The 24,856-nt window shown below is 36.3% G+C and overlaps 1 protein-coding gene and 1 non-coding gene across 2 annotated transcripts in view; both read left to right on the plus strand.

The window, feature by feature from the left end:
* Positions 1-1,929: 1,929 nt before the first annotated feature.
* Positions 1,930-24,856, plus strand: part of MAP3K2 (mitogen-activated protein kinase kinase kinase 2) — a 49,191-nt gene continuing 26,264 nt past the window's right edge. Inside the window, exons 1-7 of the mRNA XM_090278999.1 lie at positions 1,930-1,994; positions 10,970-11,088; positions 11,705-11,745; positions 13,160-13,259; positions 19,982-20,095; positions 20,467-20,551; positions 23,758-23,888. Coding sequence (XP_090135125.1) covers positions 1,988-1,994; positions 10,970-11,088; positions 11,705-11,745; positions 13,160-13,259; positions 19,982-20,095; positions 20,467-20,551; positions 23,758-23,888 — 597 coding nt within the window. The 5' untranslated portion in view covers positions 1,930-1,987. The remainder of the gene's footprint in view (positions 1,995-10,969; positions 11,089-11,704; positions 11,746-13,159; positions 13,260-19,981; positions 20,096-20,466; positions 20,552-23,757; positions 23,889-24,856) is intronic.
* LOC150021803 (U6 spliceosomal RNA) lies at positions 24,268-24,373 on the plus strand. The gene has a single exon (XR_016513441.1). It is a non-coding gene; the product is annotated as a U6 spliceosomal RNA (small nuclear RNA).

A 24,856-nucleotide genomic window follows, 5' to 3' on the forward strand; every position in this document is an offset into this window, starting at 1 on the left:
TTTGAATGTCATTCTCCTGCCTCTGGTCTAGGTTACCAGTGAGAAATCCGTTGAGCATCTCTTGTACATGATGATTTCCTTCTCTGTTATTGCTCTTAAGATTCTTTGCCTTTGAACAGTTTGATTATGATGTGTCTAGGTTTGGGTCACTTTGATTTTATTCTATTTGGAGTTTGTTGAGCTTCTAAGATGTACAGATTGTTTTCCATTGAATTTGGGAAGTTTTAGGCTATTATTTCTTAAAATACTCTTTCTGTTCCCTTCTTTTTCTCCTCTCCTTCCAAGATTCCTATTATCCATTTGTTGGTGTGCTTGATGATTTTAGTAATTGTACTTTCCAACTCCAGAATTTCTATCTGGTTCCTTTTTAGTAATATTTTTTCTTTTTGTTGATACTCTGTTTGATGAAACATCTTTCTCATACATTCTTTTGTTCCTTAGACATGGCTTCCCTAGTTCTTTGAACATATTCAAGATAGCTGATTTACTGTCTTTGGTTTGTTAGTTTAACTCTAACAGAGGCTTCCTAAAGGTCAGTTTCTATTGATTTCTTTTTCTCCTGTTTATGGAACCATGCTGTCCTTGTATGTGTCACGACTTTTTCTTGAAAACTGAACATTTATATTATAGTGTACCACCTCTGGAAATCAGATTCTCCTCCCTTCCCAATTTTGTTTGTTTATTCTTATTTATTCACTTAGTGACTTAATTTTTTAAAGTCCTCTATATTCTTTGTTGTGTGTGGTGACTGACAACTGTTCAGTTTGTTTAATTGTTAGCTAATGATTAGAGAGATATTTCCTTAGATACCTGGAACCAGTAAGTCTCACAGTCTTCTTTGAGAGATTCTCGGCCTGTGTATTGGGTCTGGCCTTCAGCACTCTTCCAGGCATTTACATCTCCACTCTAGTCTTCACTTACTGCTACGTAGGGCCTCATGGTTAGCCAGAAGTGAAAGCCTTAGGGCCTTCTTAGGCCTTCAGTATACAATAGCCTTGGACATTTGTTTGACTTGTACATCCCTAGAAATCTGTTGGAGCTTCTCAAAACTTTCTATTGACATCTTACCCCTCAGCTTTTCTAAAAAAAATTTTTCTTAACCTTTTGTTTTGCCCCCAACTGTTTCCCCTTCCTCAGACATTTGAAATAATTTAATAATTGCCTGACTGGTTTTAACAAACACCCCGAGCTTTTTGCATTGTAAGAGCTTTGAGTCAGGTTTGGTTTTAGGTGTGGTCTACTATTAAACCACTTGATAGGTCAAATAATGATAATTTGGGGAGAATCAGACTATGAAGGTATTTCTGCCCCATCTGTCCTCTCTTGCGGCTTCCAGGCTGTTGGTTTACACTGCTACTTTGAAGTTTGGGGTAGGGGGTAGGGAGATAGGAATAGGAACGATTAGAGTACCACAAGTCTCTCTTTTTTATTGAGATAGTTAAATGTCGCCTAGATTGCTGCTGTTAGCTTTTGGTTAATTTCAGAGTTCTGAAAAAGTTGATCCTAACAGTTTATTTCTCTTATAGAAGAGAATTTTTGTAGGTCTTTACTGTTTTCTGTTGATGTCCTCAACCCTTTTTACTCATTTTTATATCTGCCATTGCCCTGTAGGAATTTGAGTTTATTGGATTATCTTTTAAGGATTTTGACTCTCAAAAATATTTTTTTCTTAAGCTTAGATAGACAGGAGCGTGAAAAACACTTAGTTAAACTCAATATGAAATAATAATGATTTTTTCCTTCATTCTCAATAATTGAGTATCTGGGAAAAATAGAGGACCTGTCCTCAACAAAATGTATATAAAGTATTACTATTGTATGTTTCTCATTCATGTTTTTTATACTTACATTTGTGTGTGTGTTTGTGTCTGCTCTTTCTGTTCTTATTATTAATGTCTGTTTTTGTTTTTTTTTTACCTCCTAAGGCAGTAAAGAATGCTGATGGGAGAACCATTACACTAATTTTCAGATTGTTGAGCTGGTTGCCATGATGGGTGAGTTCAAACTAAAAGAATTTTTTGTCTATAATTAAAGGATAAAATAGGGGAGAAATTTTTTTCTCTATGTGCATGATAAACATGTAGCAACTATGGAAAAAAGTATGCAGGGTTCTCAAAAAACTAAAATGGAACTGCTTTATGACCCAGCAATTCCACTTCTGGGTATATAATCAAAGAAATCCAAAACACTAATTTGAAAGAATATATACACCCCTTTGTTCATTGCAGCATTATTTGCAGTAGCCAAGCTCTGAAAGCAACCAAGCGACCATCAGTGAACAAGTGGGTGAGACTTGTGGTATTGAGTTGGCCAAAAAAATTTGTTTAGTTTTTCCTCTATGACGGCTCTAGTAGTGCTTAGTTGTTCTTAACTTCATCTGAAACAATTTTGTTAGATTGCATTGTGACGGTTGTCATGTGAGTGTGCATTTAAAAAAAAAAACCGACTCACTTCTGGTCAAGATTGCAGTGTAGGCAAACATGACTCACCTCCTCCCACAACCACATCAAAATTACAACTAAAATATAGAACAGCCATCACTAAAAACCATCAGAAATCGGGTTGAATGGAAGTCTGAGAACTACAGAATTAAAGAAACCACATCTATCCAGAATGATAGGAGGGGTGCAGACGCGGAACTGGCTGGTTCCAAATCCACATGTGGTGGATAAAAATCTGGGAGGGCTATTTCAGGAGTGAGGAATCCCAGCCCCATACAAGGACCCCCAGGCCAGGGTTTCAGTGCCAGGAAGATAAGTCTCCACAACTTCTGGCTGCAGAAACCAGCAGAATTTGAGTTGGTGAAAGAAACTTCTGGATCCCTAAGCAGTTTCTCTTAAAGAATCCACGCATGAACTTACCTACTCAGACTCACTCCCTCTGAGCTCCAGCACTGAGGTAGCATCTTGAAAGTCACCAGTGGCATACAGAGAGACTCTGAAGCATCTGGTATCAAGGTGAACAGAGGCCATTGTCCCTTTTCTGAACCTTCCCCCCACAGAGCCAACAAGCAGGTGCCATATCTGAGACTCCATCAGCCTGGCTAACATTGTTTGTTTCAACCTGGAGGTCCCCTGAGACTCCACCCCATCCAGCTTACAGATCTACCCAAGCTGCTTTTCCATATGAATGGCTGGTCTTGGCTCATGCTTCACAACTTCCTAAATCCTCTCAAACAAGCAGCAGCTGGCCTCAGTGAGCTCCAGGACCACCACTAGCAGCAGCCAGTCTAGTTTCACAGCTTGGCTTCACCTGGGTAGCTCTAAGCCCAGCACAAGTAGCAGCCGTCTGAGATTGCTTTATAGCTCAGGCAGGGTGGTACCAGGCAAAACACAGGTGGGGGATGACCTTACCCTGTACTACCCAGGAAACCCCAGAGCCTGTGCTTCCAGTGGGCTGCTACAGAATACGTCAGAGCACCACCACCTGGCCCCTGCACAGCTGATCCTCCATAGAAGGCAGAGGATGGTGGTCAGTGGTCACAGCCTGTCTTTGAAGCTGACTGGCCTGGGTAAGTCCCTCCCATTGACCTGTCAACAGTAAACAAGACTCAACCACAAGAGGAGGGTGTTCTCAGCCCACATAAAGGGTGCACCTTGAGTACCCAGCATGGATGATAGGGGAGGCTGTGTCACTGGAACCTATAGGATGCTTACTACATTAGGCAATACTATCAAGACATGGAGTCAAATCAATTTTACCTAATACATAGAAACACTGGGAGGCTGCCGGAATGAGGAGATGAAAAAACATGGCCCAAATGAAGGAACAGATCAAAATTCCAGAAAAAGAACTAAATAAAATGGAGGTAAGCGCTCTATCAGATGCAGAGTTCACAACACTGGTTATAGGGATGGTCAAGGAATTTAAGACCTCAGTGGCATGAAAAAGGATCCAATCAGAAATGAAGGATACACTAATTTAAATGAAGAACGATTTATAGGGAAACAGTGGTACAGTGAATGAAGCCAAGAATCAAGTCACCGATTTGGAACATAGGAAGCAAAAAACAACCAGTCAGAGCAACAAGAAGAAAAAAGAATCCAAGAAATGAGGATCGTATAAGCAGCCTCTGGAACAACTTCAAGCATACTGACATTCTCATCATAGGAGTGCCAGAAGGAGAAGAGAAAGAACAAGAAATTGGAAATTACTTGAAAAATTAATGAAAGAAAACTTCCCTAATTCGGTGAAGGAAATCGACATGCAAGTCCAGGAAGCACTGAGAGCCCCAAGCAAGAAGAATGCAAAGAGACCCACTCCAAGACACATCATAATTAAAATGCCAAGGGTTAAAGATAAGGAGAGAATCTTAAAAGCAGCCAAGTGAAAAGCAATTAGTTACCTACAGGGGAGTTCCCATAAGACTGTCAACTGATTTCTCAAAGGAAACCTTGCTGAGTAGCAGGGATTGGCAAGAAATAATCATGAAAAGCAGGGACCTACAGCCAAGATTGCTCTATCCAGCAAAGCTATCATTAAGAATCGAAGGGCAGATAAAGAGCTTCTCAGGCTAGAAAAAACTAAAGGAGTTCATCATCTCCAAATCATTATATGAAATGTTAAAGGGACTTATTTAAGAAAATTGATGTTTGCTAGATGGGAGGGGGCTATGGAGGAAGAGGTGAGGGGATTAAGAAGTACAAATATATAGTCACAGAATAGCCATGGGGATGTAAAGTACAGTATAGGAAAAAGAGTAGCCAAAGAACTTATATGCATGACTCATGGACATGAACAATGGTGGTGCGTTTATCCTCAAGCATGAGGAGCTGCTGAGCAAGTGCCGGCAGTGTGCAGCATGCCGGCATGTGCAGACCTAGCGGCCTTCTCCTGGGACAGCTCGTGGAGGGACCTGCAAGGCTGTGAGGAGGGCCAGGGCGAGGCCAAGGCCACCGAGAAGAGCCTGAGCCAGCATGTAGAGGCCATGAACAAGCGGCTGGAGCAGAGCCAGCCTGAGTACAAGGCGCTATTCCAGGAGATCTTCTCCAGGATCCAGAAGACCAAGACCGACATCAACGCCACCAACGTCAAGACCCACAGCAGCAAGTGACCCTTGAGGTCGCCCCCAAGTCAGGCTATGGGTCCCTCGTGTCTGGGCCGTGCTGCCTCTGGCGAACGAAGGAGCCTTTTAGAGGCAAATATGTCCCAGTGGAGGCTGCTCCCAAGCAAGCCTGTGTGGACACAGCTTGTTCCCTGCTGGTGTGGAAAGAGGTCAACATGTCAACATGCCTGGCCTCGCAGGACCCTCCATGGTCTTATGTCAACCCAAGGCACAGTTAAGAGTTACAAAGCCAAACGTCCCCACTTCTCTCCCCTGGCTTTCTGACCCCAGATTTGTCATCAGGCTTCTAAGAGCCATTCTGGACTAGTTGGCCTTTTTTCAAAGTTTTTTTTTGTTTGTTTTTTGTTTTTTTTAGAGGTTTGCAATGTAAGGTCCCCATGACTCCTTGCCACACTGAAAACACTTGAAGCGGGGCCCCAGAGCCAGCTGTAGCAGGTCCCTGGATTCTCTTGGACCACCTACTGCTTCTCTTCAGCTGTGACACACTGTCATTCCCTTAGCACACGCTGTTTCACCCCCAGCCTCAAGTGCCCCCACTCCAGCCCCGGTGAGGGTGGCCTTCTCCTTGGAGACCCTCAGCCCACTGCAGATCTGTAGCCAATCTGAGGAGCGGAACAGAAAGCCCCTCAGTAGCTATACACGAGCGGTGCACCATCTCCCTCAGAGCTAGCCTCCGTGGGTTCCAGCGCCGGAAATGCCCTCTGGGCATTAAGCCTTCCAGGGGTCTGGGCGTGGGGAGCCCCCATCTCTGCATGCCACCTGCCACTCATCCAGTTTGGCCTCTGCCTGCCCCCACCTCAGGGACCATAACGCGTCTCATTCACTTCCATGCTTCCCACACTCTGACCTCACCACAGGTCACAACAGCTGCCCCCAGAACGTGCCGGGCATGTGCCACAAGCCGGTGGTCCCAGCTTCCGCCCCTGCCCCCTTCACTGGGGACAGCCCCAGACACTCACCCCACACTAAACAGTGTTGACATAGGACTGGGAGGGAGAGGATGTCTCCTTCCTCACGTAAAATGTCTGCTCTTAAGTCCTGCCTTTGGGAGGTGGGGGGCTCTTGAGGACCCAGCTGGGGTTTAACCTATTTTTAAGGCTTCAGAAAGTCCAGCTTCACCTAAGAGTTGCCAAGCTCCCCAGACTGCCCTGAGCAATTCTTCAGGGCTTGCAGTTTCTGCTGCCCACCCATCCTGAGACCCAAGAAATCAGAGGAGCCATGCTGCCCAGTGAAGGCGGTGGTCCTGTGGGCACCTTCATGCCTTACTCATTCCTAAGGGGCAAAAGGGCTTTCTTAGTGAACCTGCCTGCCTGCCCCAGAGGTGCCAACCTGCTCTCCAGGCGGCACTGTGATGAGAGCTGTCGGCTGGTCCTTCAGCCACATATCTTGAAACCCTTTGTTCTTTGGAGCGGGCAGCTTCCAGCCCTCCATGTGTCTCTGTCATCCAGGTGGCAGGGGATCGGGTGCCTCAGGGTGTGGGAAGGGCGCTTGCTTGCTCATTTCCCAGTTCTGTAGCAGCCGACCAGCGTCACCTTTGAAGTATACATGACAGAAATATATGTACAAATCTCTTCTTTAATTAAAAAAAAAAAAAAAAAAAAGCACCAGTAAAAAACAAACACAGAAAAATGGGGGTGCTCTGAGGGGCAAAGGGAGAAAAATCAAGACAACTGTAATAGCATAATTAAAAACATCAAAACTGGTGGATTTTTGTGTAGCTATTTTAATATTGATGGAAGAAAATAAGCAAGATTTTTGGTGCGTTATGCTTCATTATTTCAAGTAAGGTAAAAATACAATTGAAATGTAAAAAGATTTGTGCAGTGTATGGAGAAGGTGCTGTGACTGGTTGAGTGTGTGAAAAGTGGTTTGCAAACTTTCTTTGTACTATTGACATTTTGGCCAAATAATTGTTCTCTGTGAGGCTGTCTTATGTATTGGAAGATGTTTATTGGCTCCCACTAGAAGCCAGTAGTGGGAGATGGCCAACATATTCAACATGTTCAAATCAATAATGTTATTAGTGAAAATGAAAAATGTGTGTTTTATGGAAAAAACTAAACAGTCTATTTGGCCAACCCAGTACATATATATAATGGAGTGTTACTCATCCATACAAAAACGAAATCTTACCATTTGTAACAGCATGGATGGACCTAGAGGGTGTTATGGTAGGTGAAATAAGTCCGCCAGAGAAAGCCAAATACCATATGATTTCACTTATATGTGGAATTTAAAGAACAATATGAATGTACAAATAAAAGACAGAGTCATAGACATAGAAAAGAAACTGATGGTTGCCAGAGGGGTTGGAGGTTGGGGAACTTGGTGCAAAAGGTAAGGAATTGAGAACTACAGATTGGTACTTATATAATAGTCATGGGGATATAAAGTACATCATAGGAAATACAGTCAATGATATTATAATAACTATGTATGATGCTAGTTGGATACTGGAAATATCAGGGGAAACACTGTAAGATATATGACTGTTGTATACCTGAAACTAATATAAAACAATATTGAATGTAAACTGTAATTGAAAAAAAAAAGATTTAAAAATTTTATATAATGTTTTATATTTACTTAATAAATTCCCAGTTAAAGTACTTCTTACTTATATTGTTACAGTTTTGGAATGACCATTTCATGCATGACATTGAAGGAACATTAAGAATACACTGTTAGGATGGATTTTCTTAGAGTCTGATGGCCAGAAAGATTGCTTGATAAATAAACCTGACTTTTAAGGATTGAAAGGATGCTGAGGAATTAATTGTTCTGATTACCAAACAATGTAATAATATAGATAGACTAAAGAAAATAGCAGCATAAAATAATACCTTATACAATTTTATAACAATAGAGCAGCAAATATTTGGCACTCAGAATATATTGTAATAGCTCTTACAAATATTTTATGCTATCATAATGTTAATGGAAAGGGAGGCTAAAGAATGGAAATGGATTGTGGGTATGGGTGTTTGGTTCATTTATCAGTTTTTCTTCTTTACCTCTTTTTTTTCTTTTCTTCTTGGGGTTGTAGATTCCAATATGAGTCAGGGATTGAACAGGGAAATGCTAGAAAGAAATAGAGTGAATGGCCCATGCAAGCTAAGTTTTTAAACTTACATTGATACTGATATCTTAACTCTGACATATACTTTCCCATGTTTGTCTTAGTCATGACACTTTTCCTAATACTTGCTTAACCAATGTATTATTCACTATTGTATGTATGTTCATAATATTATAGGCCAAAGAGGTTAAATTTGTCCATGTTCTTTATTTAATGGAAGCGCTAGCATACTTCTCAAAGTGTTTACTTATGGAAGTATGTAAGCCAAAGGGCCACTTTCTTACTTTTTAAATCTCCACTTTCTCTTTGTAACCATGAGTGCAGTGCCATCACGTGGTCCAAATTCTCCACTTGCTTCAGATTGGATATCTTTGTATTGAACTATTAGTAATTTTTCATTTTGGTTACTCTTACTTGGAATCTGAACTGTGTATTAAGTTGATTTCTACCATACTTCTCAAATAATACTTCAATATAGTAAGTAACAAAACAAAGAACAGCCACTGTTTAAAAACATATACCAAAGTAGTCATATGAATATTTTAAAGTGTGAATCACAGATATTTGAAATTTATTATTGAGGATGTTCTCCTAGAATTCTTTCTTAAGTATAATGAATTAGCATCTAAGATATCTAATTAAACAGGTCTAAGAAAAGATTTTATTTGAAATTATTTCCCAAATAATTTCTGATTTTGTGCTCAACTAAATGTCCTTTCAATGTGTGTCAGAAACTCACTGCTTCTTCTGTGTGACTGTTGGTCAGAGTGTGGTATCCTCTGGGCATCTGTACTGCCTGTTGGATCAACTCCTGATCCTTAGGACATTTATAACCTGTCTTATCTGCCTAGTATCTGTGACCACCACAGAGATTTTAATAGAGTAAAACAGTCTAAGAATTGTTAGAATAGTGCTCCTGGTGTATCTCAGCTCACTACTTTGCTTGGTCTTTTGTGGATTTGTTAGCTTACATCTTGTTACCTCCCTCAAAGTAAGTTTCCTGTTGGGTATTTATCTATCATGTGATTCTTCTTAAAGCCAGAAAAAGAAGGAACTCAATTAAATTGCTCTTTATTAGTATGTCATCTCTCTAAGAAGTCACTTTTATTCAAATGTCTTCTTTTGTATATGTACGAGATAGAAAATGGCACTTTTTTTTTTTAACAAGGAAATTAGTATATATAAATGATAAGAGATTTAGGCCAGTCTTCCCAGGCATTTATTTATTTTAGTATTGTGATATTAAATATGAAAATGCCTAAATTCAAGTGTTTAAGTTTTTTCTAATAAACTTAATTAAAACAGTTATGTTTAAGTATTAGAATTCCCCTCATCCAGTACAGAATTAAATATCTTACTTTTCTCAGGAAGATTACGTCAGATAATTTTATTCCAGTTGAGAGCATTTTAAGTTAATTTTTTTCTAAGGGAAGATTTATTTTTATCAAAAAATGACATAGTCTACCTTGAACCCATGGACAGTATACATATTGTGATTATGTTATACCCACTAGCGCAGTTGCTTGTTGGCTAAGCTAACATTTATTAGTAAAATCCTTGGAGCCATTAGTTTTAATTTTAGTTTCACTACATAACAATATACTGACTGTTAAAAAAATTAATACATTACAGAAGTCAGCTATTTTTGTGTTTGAAAGACTGGTAAAGCCACAGTCTTGTTAATGATTTTTTTCTTACAAGATAAAGCATGTTTTAATTATTACTACTCTGGAACATAAATTATTACTACTGGGGAACATAAATTTATTACTCATCAAAATGGTTACATTTTAAAATGTAAGCTGTAAAGTCCCTCAATTCCTTTATTTACCAGTTGTTGATTATTATCAGTGGAATTGGTTTACTAATGAAAGTTTATGGTTTATGATTCTTTTGCTCAGTATTATGGGTTTAATATTTTTTTTCCCTTAGGACTGGATTTTTTTTTTGGTATTGTTACCATTTGAATTGTTCCTGGCTGACATCATTAAATGGTCTTAAATGTTTGTAGTTCTATTGAACCTTAATGGTGAAGAAGTTCAAGAAAGCTCTGTAAAATCAGTACACCATTATCCACAGGAAAAGCCTTTTATTGTTTTTGACTTGAAGTACTGAAGAAAGAGAAAACTCTAAAAGGAATTATTTACTTTGAACATAAATGCTAAGTAATGATGATATTTATTAAAAGTAGTTTATTGCCCCCGCCCTACTATTTTTTAATTAAGATTTTAGATGTCTTGTGATGTCCAGGTGTCATAGAAAAGAATTAAAAGGGCTGTTTTGACCCATACCCTAGGATGTTACATAATTAGAAGAAGGAGAATGATTTTATCTTTAAAAAAAAAAAGATTTTATTTATTTATTTTTAGAGACAGGGGAAGGGCAAGAGAGAGGGAGAGAAGCATTGATATGAGGGAGAAACATTGGTCCATTGCCTCCTGGTATGCTCCCTGTCCTGGGACGGAACCTGCAACCCAGGCATGTGCCCTGGCTGGGAATCGAACTGGTGACCTTTCACTTTGTGAGATGATGTCTAACCGACTGAACCACACCGGTCTGGGCCAGAATGACTTTATCTTCCCTGTAAATGTCTCATGTGGGACATCTAGTATAATACTAGTGCTTGAGTTCAGTGCTATTTTAATATTACTGGCCTTCAGTTTTTAAATAATTAAAATTTTATTTCACAAAAATAACAAGTGTAGGCATTGAAAATGTTTTAGATGCATTTTTGCATTAAATTTTATTATAAATTTTGTGTTAATGTCAATAGTAAATACACATTAAAATTACAGTTCTGAGTATGCTATTTTTAAAATACCTAGATGATCAGCAAGCTTTGAACTCAATCATGCAAGATTTGGCTGTTCTTCATAAGGCCAGCCGACCAGCATTATCCTCACAGGAAACCAGAAAAATAAAATCGTTATCACCAAAAAAGCAGGTATTTGTTTCAATAATATTTTAATAAATTTATATTGTTCTATGAATTATTTTCCTTGAATATCCTGATCTTAGAGAGATTTTACTTGAAGTGTTTTGCTTTTATACTTTTGAATCAATTATTTTGTTAAACATTTTTTCCATTAAAGGTGTGTATTTTTAAAAATGAATGGTATTTTCGTTTAATGTGGTAACTGCTCTCTGAAGCTGATATTTCTTCCATTCTTAAAGCACTTAAGATAAGCAAATTGTTTTTATTTATAGTAATCTGTTCTGTATATTTCCAAATGAAGATCATTTTGATTCTTATAGATAAAATTTGTTTGGGAAAAGTGGAAATACATTATCCTTATTTCCCTCTAATAGGATTAGTAAATGTCTCATACCCATGATGCCATTACTAACAGATACTGGTGATCTTTCCTATTGATCCCAGATTCAGTAATATAATTCTCAACTTGGCTCTTTGGCAGATGCTATTAATTGATTAGAACTGATACTTAAATGAAACCTCCTTCCCACTTTGCACTGTTTTAAATGAGTGACTAAGAAAAAAATTATTTAGAAATTCTAAAAATTTTATCTGATTTCTGAAATGATTTATTATTTCATTACAGAATGATGTCCGAGTCAAATTTGAACATAGAGGAGAAAAAAGGTAAGAAAAGAAGCATTATATTTTAGATTATTGATTTAATTAAATGCATGCTGTAGTTAAAAGTTGTTAGAGGTTCTTTCTATATTTTAATTAAGGTTCTTAGCTTACAAATTGAGAATGGAATAGTCCTTGGTAATGTATAACATGTATTTAGACTTAAGATAGAAGCTGTCAAAATTCACGCTAAACATTAGAAATGATACATATTTTTACTTTGCAGTATTAGGAAATAAATAAGATAATTACATAATGAAGCCTTTAAATATTACCATTTCCTTTTATTTTTAATCAGTGGAAATTAAATATATTTGTTCTTATCATAATTGTGTTATTACTTCAGATACTATACAGAATTTATGTATGTGGGCTTACCATTCACAATTTTGATTATAGTAGCATTGAGGGAAGTGAGTTGGAATGGTGGCTGTAAATTATTTAGCAGAGGTGTAAGCCTAGTCTTCTTCTAGATATCTGTGTCTCGGTACAGTAGTGGAGGTGTGTGGTGTTGGTTAACAACAGAGTTACTAACAAGCCTAATAGGAGTTGGAGAATATGGGATTTCATTTTTATTATTAAAGTCTCATTAAATTAGTTTAATGAAAGATCTATCCATGTTAAGGCCTTTAAAAGTCTCACAAATCACATAACCTAAGATGTAAAAATATTTCACACAGAGATATGTTTTTTTTTTTTAATTATTATTTGTTTTATTTTTAGAGAAAGGGGAAAGGAGAAAGAGGGAGAGAAACATCACTGTGTGGTTGCCTCTCACTCGCGCCCCCAACTGGGGACCTGACATGCAACCTAGTAATGTGCCCTGACTGGGGATCGAACCAGCGACACTTGGCTCGCAGGCCAACGCTCAATCCATTGAGCCACAGCAGCCAGGCCCCAGAGATATGTTTTAAAAAATGTTATATACCAGATATACAAGTGTTGTCCAATCTGCTTTTTTTCTATTTACAATTCTACTGTGGATATTTTCACAGTTTTTCATTCAGGGAGTACTATTTGTTGAGTGCTTACTATCTGCTGGGCCATGAAGGAATAGAGTGAAACAGATGGTCCTTCCCCTTACAGAGCTTATAGTCTAGTATAGTAGTCTCCAAACTTAGGTTTATGCTTCCCAGAGGCAGCACAAGTGAATGTGTTGCAATAAAGGAAGGAAATACTAGAATTAAACATTCTGAGAATTTCCTTCTTATAATTTTTATTAGCACAGAACAAAATTCAGACTTTTTGAACTTTATGTTAAGAATTAGTGCACTTGATCAAGAATAAGCCATTGTAGTGTTCAAGTAAAGTAAATGTTTACGTTTTTACTTAATTTTAATTTCTCTATCCAAGAGATAACTGTTGTATGTTATTTAACTATACCTAGAAAATAAAATATTTTAAAATTCTGTTTATGCAGAATCCTTCAGTTCCCCAGACCAGTTAAACTGGAAGATCTGAGGTCTAAAGCTAAAATTGCCTTTGGACAGTCTATGGATCTACATTATACCAATAATGAGGTAAATATGTAAAGTTTAACTTTAAGTAGTTCCTATTTTAGAAAGTGATGCATTCATTTCAGAGATTGTTTTAGGACAGTTGTGTTTTATTTAGGTATTGCTTAGGGTATGGTATATTAGAGGAATGATATAGAACAGTTAAACTTGTAAATTTTAACTACCGTATTTTTTGCTCCATAAGACGCACTTTATTTTTCCCCCAAAAGTGGGGGGAAAATGTCTGTGTGTCTTATGGAGCAAATATTGCATCACAGACCATGATGTGTATTACCTAACCTGTCAGCGGTGGCGACAGCTGTTAGAAGAGGAAGTAGTGGGCCCATGCAAAACCCCTGGGGACGCTTAAATGTCCCACTTTACTGCTGAATCTCAGGGCATCTGGTCAGTATGAAGATAATAAAGAAAGCGATATCAGGGATTGTGAGCAACTGAGCTTCATAAATTCTGACACTAGCGATGATGAGTTCTCGGGGTTCCCAGAAAACTAGAAGAGTACTTGAACCTTAAAGTCTCTCCTTCTTTGTTAATGACAATGATGATGGTTCTTAATACCGCTGTTGACTGCTGTTCACTTTACATGGTTGAAATATTATTCTGTTATTTTATTAAATATTTTAGTACACCATTTGGTTCAGAATATTTTTTTTCTTGTTTTCCTCCTCTAAACCTAGGTTTATCTTATGGTCAGGTGCATGGTGCACCTTATAGTGTAAAAAATGCAGTAATTAAAATGGATTTTTCATTGTAAAAAATATTAAAAGGTGCTACTGTGAAAATAATTGAATGAGAGTCTATTAAAGGGGGAAATGTGTGTGAGGTCTGTCCAGAAGTTATCCAACCATGTAATAAGAAATATAGAGACATTTACGTATTGAAGAATATTCAAGATACAAGAAACATTGTACATAGGACAATGACACGTCAGTCTCCTTCTAAGTAGGCACCTTAGGACCTCCCACAGTTCTCCCAATCACCATCAGCTGCCCCTTCATATTTTTCTGAGTCTTATTGATGGTCTGAAATCTTTTCCCTTTTGAAGGTCATTTCAGTATTTGGTAAAGCCAGAAGTCACAAGGCGCCAAATCTGGGCTGTAGGGGGAATGAGTCACCTAGGTGATTTGATGTTTCACCAGAAGACTCTGTATGAGACGTGATGCATGAGCTGACACGTTGTGATGAAGCTGTCAATCACCAGTTGCCCATAGCTGCAGGCTTCTGAATCATCCAGATATTTTCTGTGTTGGAATATTCAAGCTTAATGAAAATTTGATGCAGAGTTGTTGCTCTACTCATTCAGTCATTTTGAATGCAATAGCTATGCAGTACATATGCTCACTCAATGGCTGTCTGCTGTCTGCACTGACTAGTACAGTGAAGTCATCATTATTCATGTATGAGCATTCCAGTCCACTCTCCTTGATTGCAGGTTACATTGGATATCGTGCAAACCTTTCTCATTAAACAATAGCTGGACTTTTTCCGGACAGACTTTGTATATTACTTAGAAGTTCGCTGCTTATTTATGTTTTATTTTTACATTATGTACTTTATTGATAAACTATCTTTTCTCATACTCCATACTTGGCTACATAGACAATAGCGCTTTGGTCGTGAGACAGTTTAGTTAAAACTTATAGGATTATTTTCATATTGATTAAGACATGATTAGATCATGTTTATATTTGGGGGTCGGTGGTGATCTGAAAGACATTCTGTGGCACTGAGGAGCTCTGTGTTCCGGGGAAACCTTTTTGAACCTTCTGTAAAACTTGAATTGGTTTAGATGATATTTCAGGTTTCTTTCAGATCCTATGAGATCCCAAGATACTGAGATCTTAAAATTTTTAGGGGCAGTGTTGTTAACTGGTTAATTTGTACTTTTTTTTTTTTTTTACCCCCTCAGAAAATACTTGTTGAATTTTCCAGGCATAAAACTATGATTTAGGAATTGCAGCCCCTCATGGAATTTATAGACTTGTAGTAGTAGAAGCAGACAATTAATAAAAATATTGTTTAAATATATTAAGTTCTTTGAAGGAAATGTGTAAAGAATAAAGGCAAGGGCAGTAGGTCTTCTATTTAGATAATACTAACTAAGAACTAACTGAGGTGGTGATTTTTAATTACTGAGACTTGAAGTATGAAAAGCTAACCCTGCAAAGAGTTTGAGGGAAAGAACATTCTTGGTAGAGAAAGAAGCTTGAAAGCAGTGCAGAGGTCCTAAGATGGAAAAGACTTATTTGTTTAATAGGAAAATTACCAGTGGGGATGGAGTGACAGTGGAAAGCTTAGCAAAAATTAGTTTTAGAATACACATGAAATTACTTTGCAGATGTTAAAGCATTGTACAAATAAAAATACTAGATTTTGAAATGCATTATTGTTAATTTAAATCAAAAGAATATGCTAATGTAGCTTGTTTAAAGAAACACTATGGGAAGCCAGGGTGCTTGGTGGTGGCAAATGTAGCTCAGCCCCAGATTGGAAAACCACTGGGAGCGTGGCAGCACACAGGACCCACTCCACACACTGGTTTTCCCATGGGGAACCAGGCCTGCGTTTCTATAATAGCTTAAAAGCTTGCTTTCTGCTAAAGGAATCCCTCATCCTGGGCTGAGAACAACAGATGTTCAGTGTGTAACTTTGAAGCAGTTTCTTAGGGTCTATTCTGGGCTGATTTTCAAGAACTGGATGTGGTTAGACGAGTTATCCTTTTCATCCATGCATGTGTAACATTCTTTTCTCTGTTATATAAAAAGTAATAATCATATAAGGCATTAATTGGCACAATGATTCATACCTTTCTTGGATGTAATCCACCTAAAGAATTAATAAAAACCTGTTAAGGAGGGGCAGACTGCGCTTTCTGCTCTGGAAAGTGGCCAGTTTTGTCCCTTCTCCACAGGATTCTTGCAGTCTGTGTGCATTTATTCATTTCATTCACAACGCCGTGGACCCTGCTGGTCGGAGGTCCGTGACAAAACACAGCTGAAAACAGAAAATATTTTGATAAAAAATCCATATCCAAAGAAATAGTAAACCTGAACAAAGTGATAAGTACTATAATTATAGTAATATCTTAAAATTTTAGTTTCCAAATACCTTGGCTTTTCCGTTAACCATGTACACCTCTTGTTGACTTGCCCTATCTTGATTCTTATTATTTGTCTTTGTGCTGGCCTGATTTCCCACTGCCAACCCCTGAGACTTTGACGGCTTTTCAAGGGTATGGCTATAGGGTCTAGGCCAGTGGATCTCAACCTTCCTAATGCTGCGACCCTTTAATACAGTTCCTCATGTTGTGGTGACCCCCAACCATAAAATTATTTTCGTTGCTACTTCATAACTGTAATTTTTCTACTGTTATGAATTGTAATGTAAATATCCGATATGCAGGATATATTTTCATTGTTACAAATTGAACATAATTAAAGCATAGTGATTAATCACAAAAACAATATGTAATTATATATGTGTTTTCCAATGGTCTTAGGTGACCCCTGTGAAAAGGTCGTTCGACCCCCAGGTTGAGAACTAGCTGGTCTAGGCTGAAGTACATATCAAGGATGGGGTGGGAGGAGGGGATGGATAGACTCTGCTTGCCTACAGTGGTAACTTGGTGGATAATATGCCCTTTATGGGTCTCTTTCTCTTCCCCATATTCCCCATTCCCTACCAGTGTTTCCTGGTGTATCTTTCCATATAAACAGCCTTGAACTTGAATCTGTATCTTATGGTATGATTCGAGGGGAACCCAGATGCATCTTTGTTTTTGTTTGCTCTAAAAATGTATCATAGAAAACTTTGAAAAGCCAGGCTACATTAAGACTACAATATTATCTTGATTTACCAGCCAAGTAGGTCTGTCAAGAAAAATGATGTTAATTTGACGTTATTTGTACCTGTTCCTGTTCTTAGAATTACTATTTCTTTTTGGAGTTCTCTCAATTTGTTTATGTAATTTTTGTAGTTTTCTTGAGGATTGATAACATCAAGCTAATTGATCTGTTGTTTTAGGAACTCTCTTCCATTTTTTAAAAGTAGAGAAATTTCTTTAATTTCATTTTCTTTTCCCTGAAGCTTTCTGAAGGATTTCTGGGAGTGGTTCTGCCATTATATCTGGATAGTTTGGGGCAGGAATGTGGTAGAGGAGGCATTAGGGTGAGATTACATTGTTTAAAATGTTTTACAACTTAGAGATTCTGTGAGAATTTGTGATTCTGTGAATTAACCATGGCCTAATTCACATCATGACCAGCTCAATGCATGCCCTTGCTCATTGGAGGTACTAGTAAAAAAACTTACAAGAGGTGTTAGTTTTGTGGGCCTGTGGACAAGCAAAAAAAATAATCTATACTGCTTGTTATTTCAGTTCTATACATATATTTTTTCTAGTGGAATATAAATTTTATTCCAAAAGAACCATTCTATAAACTTCTAGCTTGCCAGAATCGAACCAACCAGGAAATTTAAGCCAGAATTGATTGGATATGTTAGTTAGGCTCCTGTTTATGTAATAAAGTGTCAGGGGTGTGTGTGTCTCTGTGTGTGCTGTCATGGGGATAGATATGGCAGTGTGCGTGGAAAGTGAGTGGATTTTCAAGATCATTCCGATTTTACATGGATAGAGGAGGAAGACCTTTTTATGGACTGTTTTCATGTTTTACTATATAAAGTCAGGAAGATAAATCACTTCATTCAAATTTAAGTTTTATTTAATGGGTTTCTGAACTCAATTTTTAGTTTCCTTTCCAGAAGTGATTTATATTAACACATGACTGATTTATCAATAATAAGCCAGAGGAAAACAAATTTCATGAATGAGGCTAAAATGAATTGATGAAGTAGGAAAACATTGTGTGATTTATTTAGTGTAATTTAGACAAGCAGGGACTTGTTTTAAAATTTGTAATAGGTGACCTTAAAACATGAGGGATCACATCAAAACCATAGGCAGTAGTAGTGCAAGCTGCTGCTCCACACACAGCTCCAGAATGTCTAGATTTCATGTTTGCAAACTGAAGAGCAAAATCATTTTCCTTAATATTTTGTTACTGTGATTTAAGGTAGTTTTTTTCCCCCCAAAGCAACATATCTTGGAGAAGTAAGCATTCCAGTTATAAATAAACATGTAGTAAAAGTAAATATTTGGGTTTATCCCTCAAATGAAAAATTGCTAAAACAATCTTTATTTCTTTAAAATGTTTTCTAATGCTTAAGAAAAAAAGAATATTAAAGATTGGAGCATGATGTACCAATATGGTTCATAATGGATAGGATAATGAAAATAATTAAGTAGCTCAGGCTTATTTTATATTAAAGTTAATTTTTTTTTGTTATTAGAAAAAAAGTCTTAGGAAAAAAGGGTCTGGTTAAGTCGATAAGTTGTAATATAAAAAATTAGCTACACACAGAAATTGGGAATATAATTTCAAGTACAGATTACGTAAACATAAACAGATTGTATGATGGAATTCTTATTAGTCCTGCTTTATATAGTGAGCTCTCACGTAATAGCATTGACAGGTTCTGCGACTTATAATGAAACCAGTTTTACCATAGACTAATTGATACAAACAAGAATTAGGTTCCTATGCATCAGGACCTGATGTATTGGTGTCTAACATCTTTTCTTAAAACAAGGAATTTTTTTCCTAAAGAAATTTGTAGAGAATGAATGTACACCATGTCAGCTAGTAAGTTTGGGTGCAGATGAAGCTTTTACCCTATCATACTTACTAAACAACATTTAACAAGTGTTTGCTTTTCTGTGTTCTCCATGTTAATTGCTTGTGTGTGTTTGAGGTGGAGGGCAGCATCCTCTTAAAGACAATTATACTGTAGAGGACACAAAACTAACTAGGCCTTTACATTTGAATGGCTTATATACTGTGCTAAATGTGGGATATGTTCACTCTTGTTTTTATTCAGTTCTTCTTTTAATGAAATGGATGGAATATATACTTTGAAGGTAAATGAAGGAGTCATTTTATGCTACTAAGTTTACATTTGTTTTAAAAAAGAAAAAGGTATTTTGGTTTTGTTAAATGGTGTGAATCATACTTGTTCTCAAATACCTCAAAGATTGTTTTGTTTTATGTAATGTCTGATCTATTAGAAGACTAAAGAAAGCAGATTTCCACATTGAGGACTCACTGCGGGATGGCTGACTTATTTAGCTTATGTTTGCTTAGAATGTAGTGGTCAAGTCATCAGAGTTAGGGATATGAGCCCCTCCATTGCAGCTGTCACAGATGTTCATTGTGTTTGGTATGTTGATAAACCCCCAGTGAGAATGTAAATCCATGGTTACAATTGAAAAAAAAATCAACTAAACGTTTCATCAGTGCAGATGATAGTATTTTTATTTTATATAGCTTTTGTGTGTATTCCTTAATGTTGTTTTCAAGTGAATACTGTAACTTAAGTTTAGCAATATTATGGAAATATTGAAAATTAATTTTTAAATGTGTTTTCCAGAAGAATTTAATGATTAATAAAATAAAAAAGTTCATATTTATTTTATGATTTTAGTGGTGGTAACATCAGAAGAGCAAAACAATCTAGATACATATATTCATTCAGAATTTTATTATACAAATCAAAGAAGAAGGTATTTTGAGAGTTATAATTCCATAATAATAGAGATACTCCTGGAAGTACTTGACTGGTGAGATGGTTGCATGATTCCTAAATGATTCTTAATATTCCTTTCTGTTTAGTTGGTAATTCCATTAACTACTCAAGATGATTTGGACAAAGCTGTGGAACTGCTGGATCGTAGTATTCATATGAAGAGCCTCAAGATATTACTTGTAATAAATGGAAGTACACAGGTATGAACTGGGATTTTTTTCTCAGTAAGGATTATAGGCTTTATGCCTGTAAAAGTCAATATATAAAACATGGTTACATTCTTTAATCATTGATATATTTTCAACATGATTAAATTAAAATTTATTCATTGTAACTGTAGTTTAATATCCCTGTTCCTCGAAACTATATAGCCAAAATTACAAGTATAATATTGTACATAGAACTAGCAGAAACTGAGAAGTTGGGAAGAATTATGTTGAAATTTCAAAGAGTAGATTTAATAAGACTCACAAACAATATAGAATATCCAGGTTGTTTTTACTAGGGGACAGGATTCTGTTTAAAGCCTGAACGGGGAAGAATAGCATTAACCATTCTTTTTCCTCTGTAGGCTACTAATTTACCATTGCCATCACTAGATGATTTGGATAACACAGTAGTTGGAGCAGAGAGGAAAAAACGGCTTTCTCTAATAGGTAAGAAAGCTAGTGTTTGAATCATGATGAAATGGATGATTTCTCAGTGTCTTCTCTATCCTTTAATATAACCTAAACATTACCCTGAAAAATAGCAGCGTATCTCCGTATTTTCTGTAATTTATCTTAGTTAACTATGTTCTAGTAGCTGATATTCCCTGAAAAATTATGTTAAGTATTATAGGATTAGCAGTCTCTAACTTAAATATTTTCTTTCTTTATGTACCCCAATGGTATTTTAATGTTGAACAAATTCAAATTCCTCAAAGAAATTTTAACTGTACAAACAAACTGGAGGGGAAAAAAATTAATGAATTATTTTACTATATTAAAATTAATGAAAGGCGTGTGAGCCTTTCTCTAGGTTTTTAGTTAATGCCAAGAATGTTGTTAAAATAAAGAGTGCTAAGAGATTCCAGATTATGCTTTATTACTTTAGTAGTATCCAGTTTTTATTTATTATTAATAATACATTGTTATAATTAAGCTTCTGCTATAAAGAGAAATGGATGCTGTGTGCTGTTGTGTTTTAAAGGAGGCCTATCAAAGGGCATGTGCTGGGCAGAGGTGCTGTAAACTCCCCAGTCTTCAATTTGTGTAAAACGTTGATAATATATTTTTATGTTGTAAGAGCATTACATTGCTTAAAAACCATTTGTCTAAATGTTTTTAAAAGATTGGGCAGTGAATATGGTCATTAAAGATAGCATGAAAACATATTTGAGTGATAGGTTTGAAGGGGAGAATTCTATAGAGGAAGAGGTAAGACAGATGAATTAAGGAGGAAGCAAGAGAGTATGACAAAATAAGCGGTGTGATTGATAACAGAAAAGGATTATTCATAATGAAAGAAAAGGTTAAATTAACATGTGAGCCACCAAGAAAAATCAGTTATTTATCTTCTGTTTTGGTCCCCAGAAAGAGCTATTTTATGACTATTTCTAAGTGTCAGTCTTACATAAGTTGTATTTTTGTTTTCAGAAATGCTGAAATTGTGAGCATTGGAGATAATATACAAGTAAAATAAAAATTGCTCGTCTTCATTTGGATATATTTTTATATAATTTAAAGTTTTGGTGAAAAAACATTAGGGAGACCTGAATTCTAATTCCAGCTCTCTAATTAACCTGAGATCAGTAACTTTGCCCATATCTTTAAATCATGGGATAGTTGTAGCAATAAATTGAGAGAACAGTTTTAAAATACATTTTACTTTCAAACCAGAAAGCATGACTACTATTAATTATGTTTCTTTTTTTATTCCCTTTTCTTATATTTTTAAAATAAAAAATTGCCAATTTGTTTTAGTTGCATTAGACAGACAAGCTAAATGTACTAGTTAAATTGACATTTTAAATTAATTTTGAATTAAAATTGTACTGAATGTCTCACTCCTGTTTGACTTCATTGCCAGCATAAGAAGAAGCTGAAAATTGTAAAGTGTAAAATTACTGGTCTTTCATTGGCACCTCGAAACTCAGAATGGCTTTGATAGATATGACCATTATCTTCTTTTATTTATTTATGAACAATTATTCCCTTTAATTATTTTCGTAAGAGATAGCTAGGGGAAAAACTTACTTTGGGACGGGAATCTATGCTGTTGCGAAGTTCTTGATCAATAGTATATTGGCATACCCGTTACCAACAAAAGTTAAGAAAAATGAATTACTAAGTAAGAAGATGAAGAAACTTTCATAGTCCCTTTTCTTCCCTATCTCCTTTTAATAATGAGTATATAGGTCTTCTTTTATAATCAAGGGTATAAGAAGGGAATAACAATATTAAGGGCAGTGTGATTCTAGTTGTTAAAGAGGCCCAAATCAACCCTTGGCTTACAGTTGAGTCCCTAATAATTTTAGAGTCAAGTGTAGAAAATTATCTCATTTATGCATCTTGGTAATCATTTTATTCTTTCTTATTCTATCTCATTACTAACAAATATACTTAAAATAACCCCTTTATATAAGGTAAAACCTTTTTAAAAAAAATCTGATTAGAGCTTTTAATGCTGGTATAACTTCCCCATGTTTTTTTATAGTTTAATTTCAAAAAATAAGGAACAAAATAGAGAAAATTTATTTCTATACAACCAGGTAAAAATAAGGTGGATTATTGTCTAATAAGAAATTGATTAATTAGAAATGCAGACTCGTACAGCCACTATGGAAAACAGTATGGAATTTTCTCAGAAAACTAAAAATAGAACTGCCTTTCGAACCAGCGATTCCATTGCTAGGAATATACCCGAAGAATTCTGAAACCCCACTTCAAAAGAACTTATGCACCCCTATCTTCATAGCAGTGCTATTCACTATAGCCAAGTGCTAGAAACAGCCTAAATGCCCATCTGTAGATGAGTGGATCAAAAAACTGGTACATTTACACAATGGAATACTATGCAGAAGAAAGAAGGAACTCCTACCATTTCAATAACATGGATGGAACTGGAGAGAATTATGCTTAGCAAAATAAACCAGGCAATGAAAGACAAATACCATATGATATCACCTAATATAGGAGACTAATGAACAACACAAACAAATGAGCAAAATTGAACCAGAGGCGTGTAACCAAGGAACAGACCAACAGTTACTGGGGGGAGGGGAGGAGGGAGAGAAGAGGAGTAAGTAAGTGAAAGGTTTAGTAAAGGAACTAGTATAAATAACCCATGGACATAGCACATGTTCATTATGAATAATTTTACAGTCACAATACTCTTGCAAAGGAGGAAACAGGTTTCTGAAGATAAATAACTAGAACTGGCATTTAAATGTAGGTCTGACTAAAGCCCATATTCTTTCTACTACATCATGATGCCTTTCATTAATTGCATTGAGGGGTAATATACCTAAGTACAGGTGACCTCTCAATATTCAGAAGCAGTAGTATTTATCTAAAAATCTTTATTGTATTATTATTAACCCCACAATGCAGTTGTCAGCAGTCAGAAGAACATACCACCTAATAAGTCTAAATTAATAATTACACAGAGGTTAATAATTATAGTAGGGTGTGAGTTTAGATGGTATAAAAATACTTGAAGTTTTACAGACATGAATATTTTGATAAATTTTAATAAAAACAGTGTTTCAATTGCTAAAATTATTGGTACTGTAGTTCACAAATTCTGTGTGTGTATTTAATGAAAACAAAAATAGATTCCATGATTATGTTTATAAGTTCATATTATTTTCTTCTTTGAGGTCCCACTAGTAGAGATCAAAGTTCCCCTCCCCCGGGATACATTCCAGATGAATTACATCAGGTTGCCCGCAATGGGTCATTCACCAGTATCAACAGTGAAGGAGAGTTTATTCCAGAGAGCATGGACCAAGTAAGCAAAAGTTGGGTATGGTTTTTCGTATTACTTAAAGAGATGTTGCCAAGGTCAGTGTGGTTTGGCAGGTATTGGTGTGTGTGTACACCTCTTCTCCAAACCCCTATCTTCTTTACGTGAACAAAATAGTAAAAATATGTAGGAAAATACCCACTAGTTTACGTATGCCTGTGCTCATTCATGCATAAAGAAAGCTGGAATAAGACGGATTATCTTACATTGCCCATCCATAAATGAATGAATGCATATATTTGTAATCCTGGGGTAATGTGTAGATTTTTAAATTAACATTTGAAATACATAGTAAAACTACAAATATCTAACTTTGTGAAGGTGAGGTTTGCCAATTCTCTAAAACATTTAAACATGTTATTAAATTCTCACTCAGCAACACATACACTAAAATTGGAACCACACAGAGAAGATGAGCATGGCCTCTGCGCAAGGGTGACATGCAAATTTGTGATGTGTTTCATATTTTTATGGACTCTAATGAAGACTCCCAATAAAAAACATAGAAAAAATGTTATTAGAAGTTTAGTAGTATTGAAGTATTTCCGTGGGGTTCTGTTGTGTCCTTAACATCACCTTGGCTGCTTACCAATGCAGGTTTCTTTTTCTAATAGTGTAGCAGTCATGGTGTCATTAGTCTCGTTTGGGTGGGGCCTTTGTTCAGTTTACAGCAAGCAACAGTATTTGAAATCTTTTAGTGTTTAATTGCTTAGCTAATAGTCCATAGAGAAGCAATATTTTTCTCTTAGGAAAATTTGAAGTTATAGCCTACCTATAAGGGACAACTGCATTTTAAACATTTAAAAATGAGAAACTGGGTTGGTGGTGGTTGCTATTGGGTATGGGGTTTCTTTTGGGGAGACTGAAAGTGTTCTGAGATTGTTGTGCACAACTCTCAGTATACTAAAAACCACTAAAGAGTACACTTTAAATGGGTGAATTATATGTTACAT

The sequence above is a fragment of the Furipterus horrens genome, unplaced genomic scaffold (assembly GCF_987537825.1).
Source record: "Furipterus horrens unplaced genomic scaffold, mFurHor1.1.pri manual_scaffold_1, whole genome shotgun sequence".
NCBI lineage: Eukaryota > Metazoa > Chordata > Mammalia > Chiroptera > Furipteridae > Furipterus > Furipterus horrens.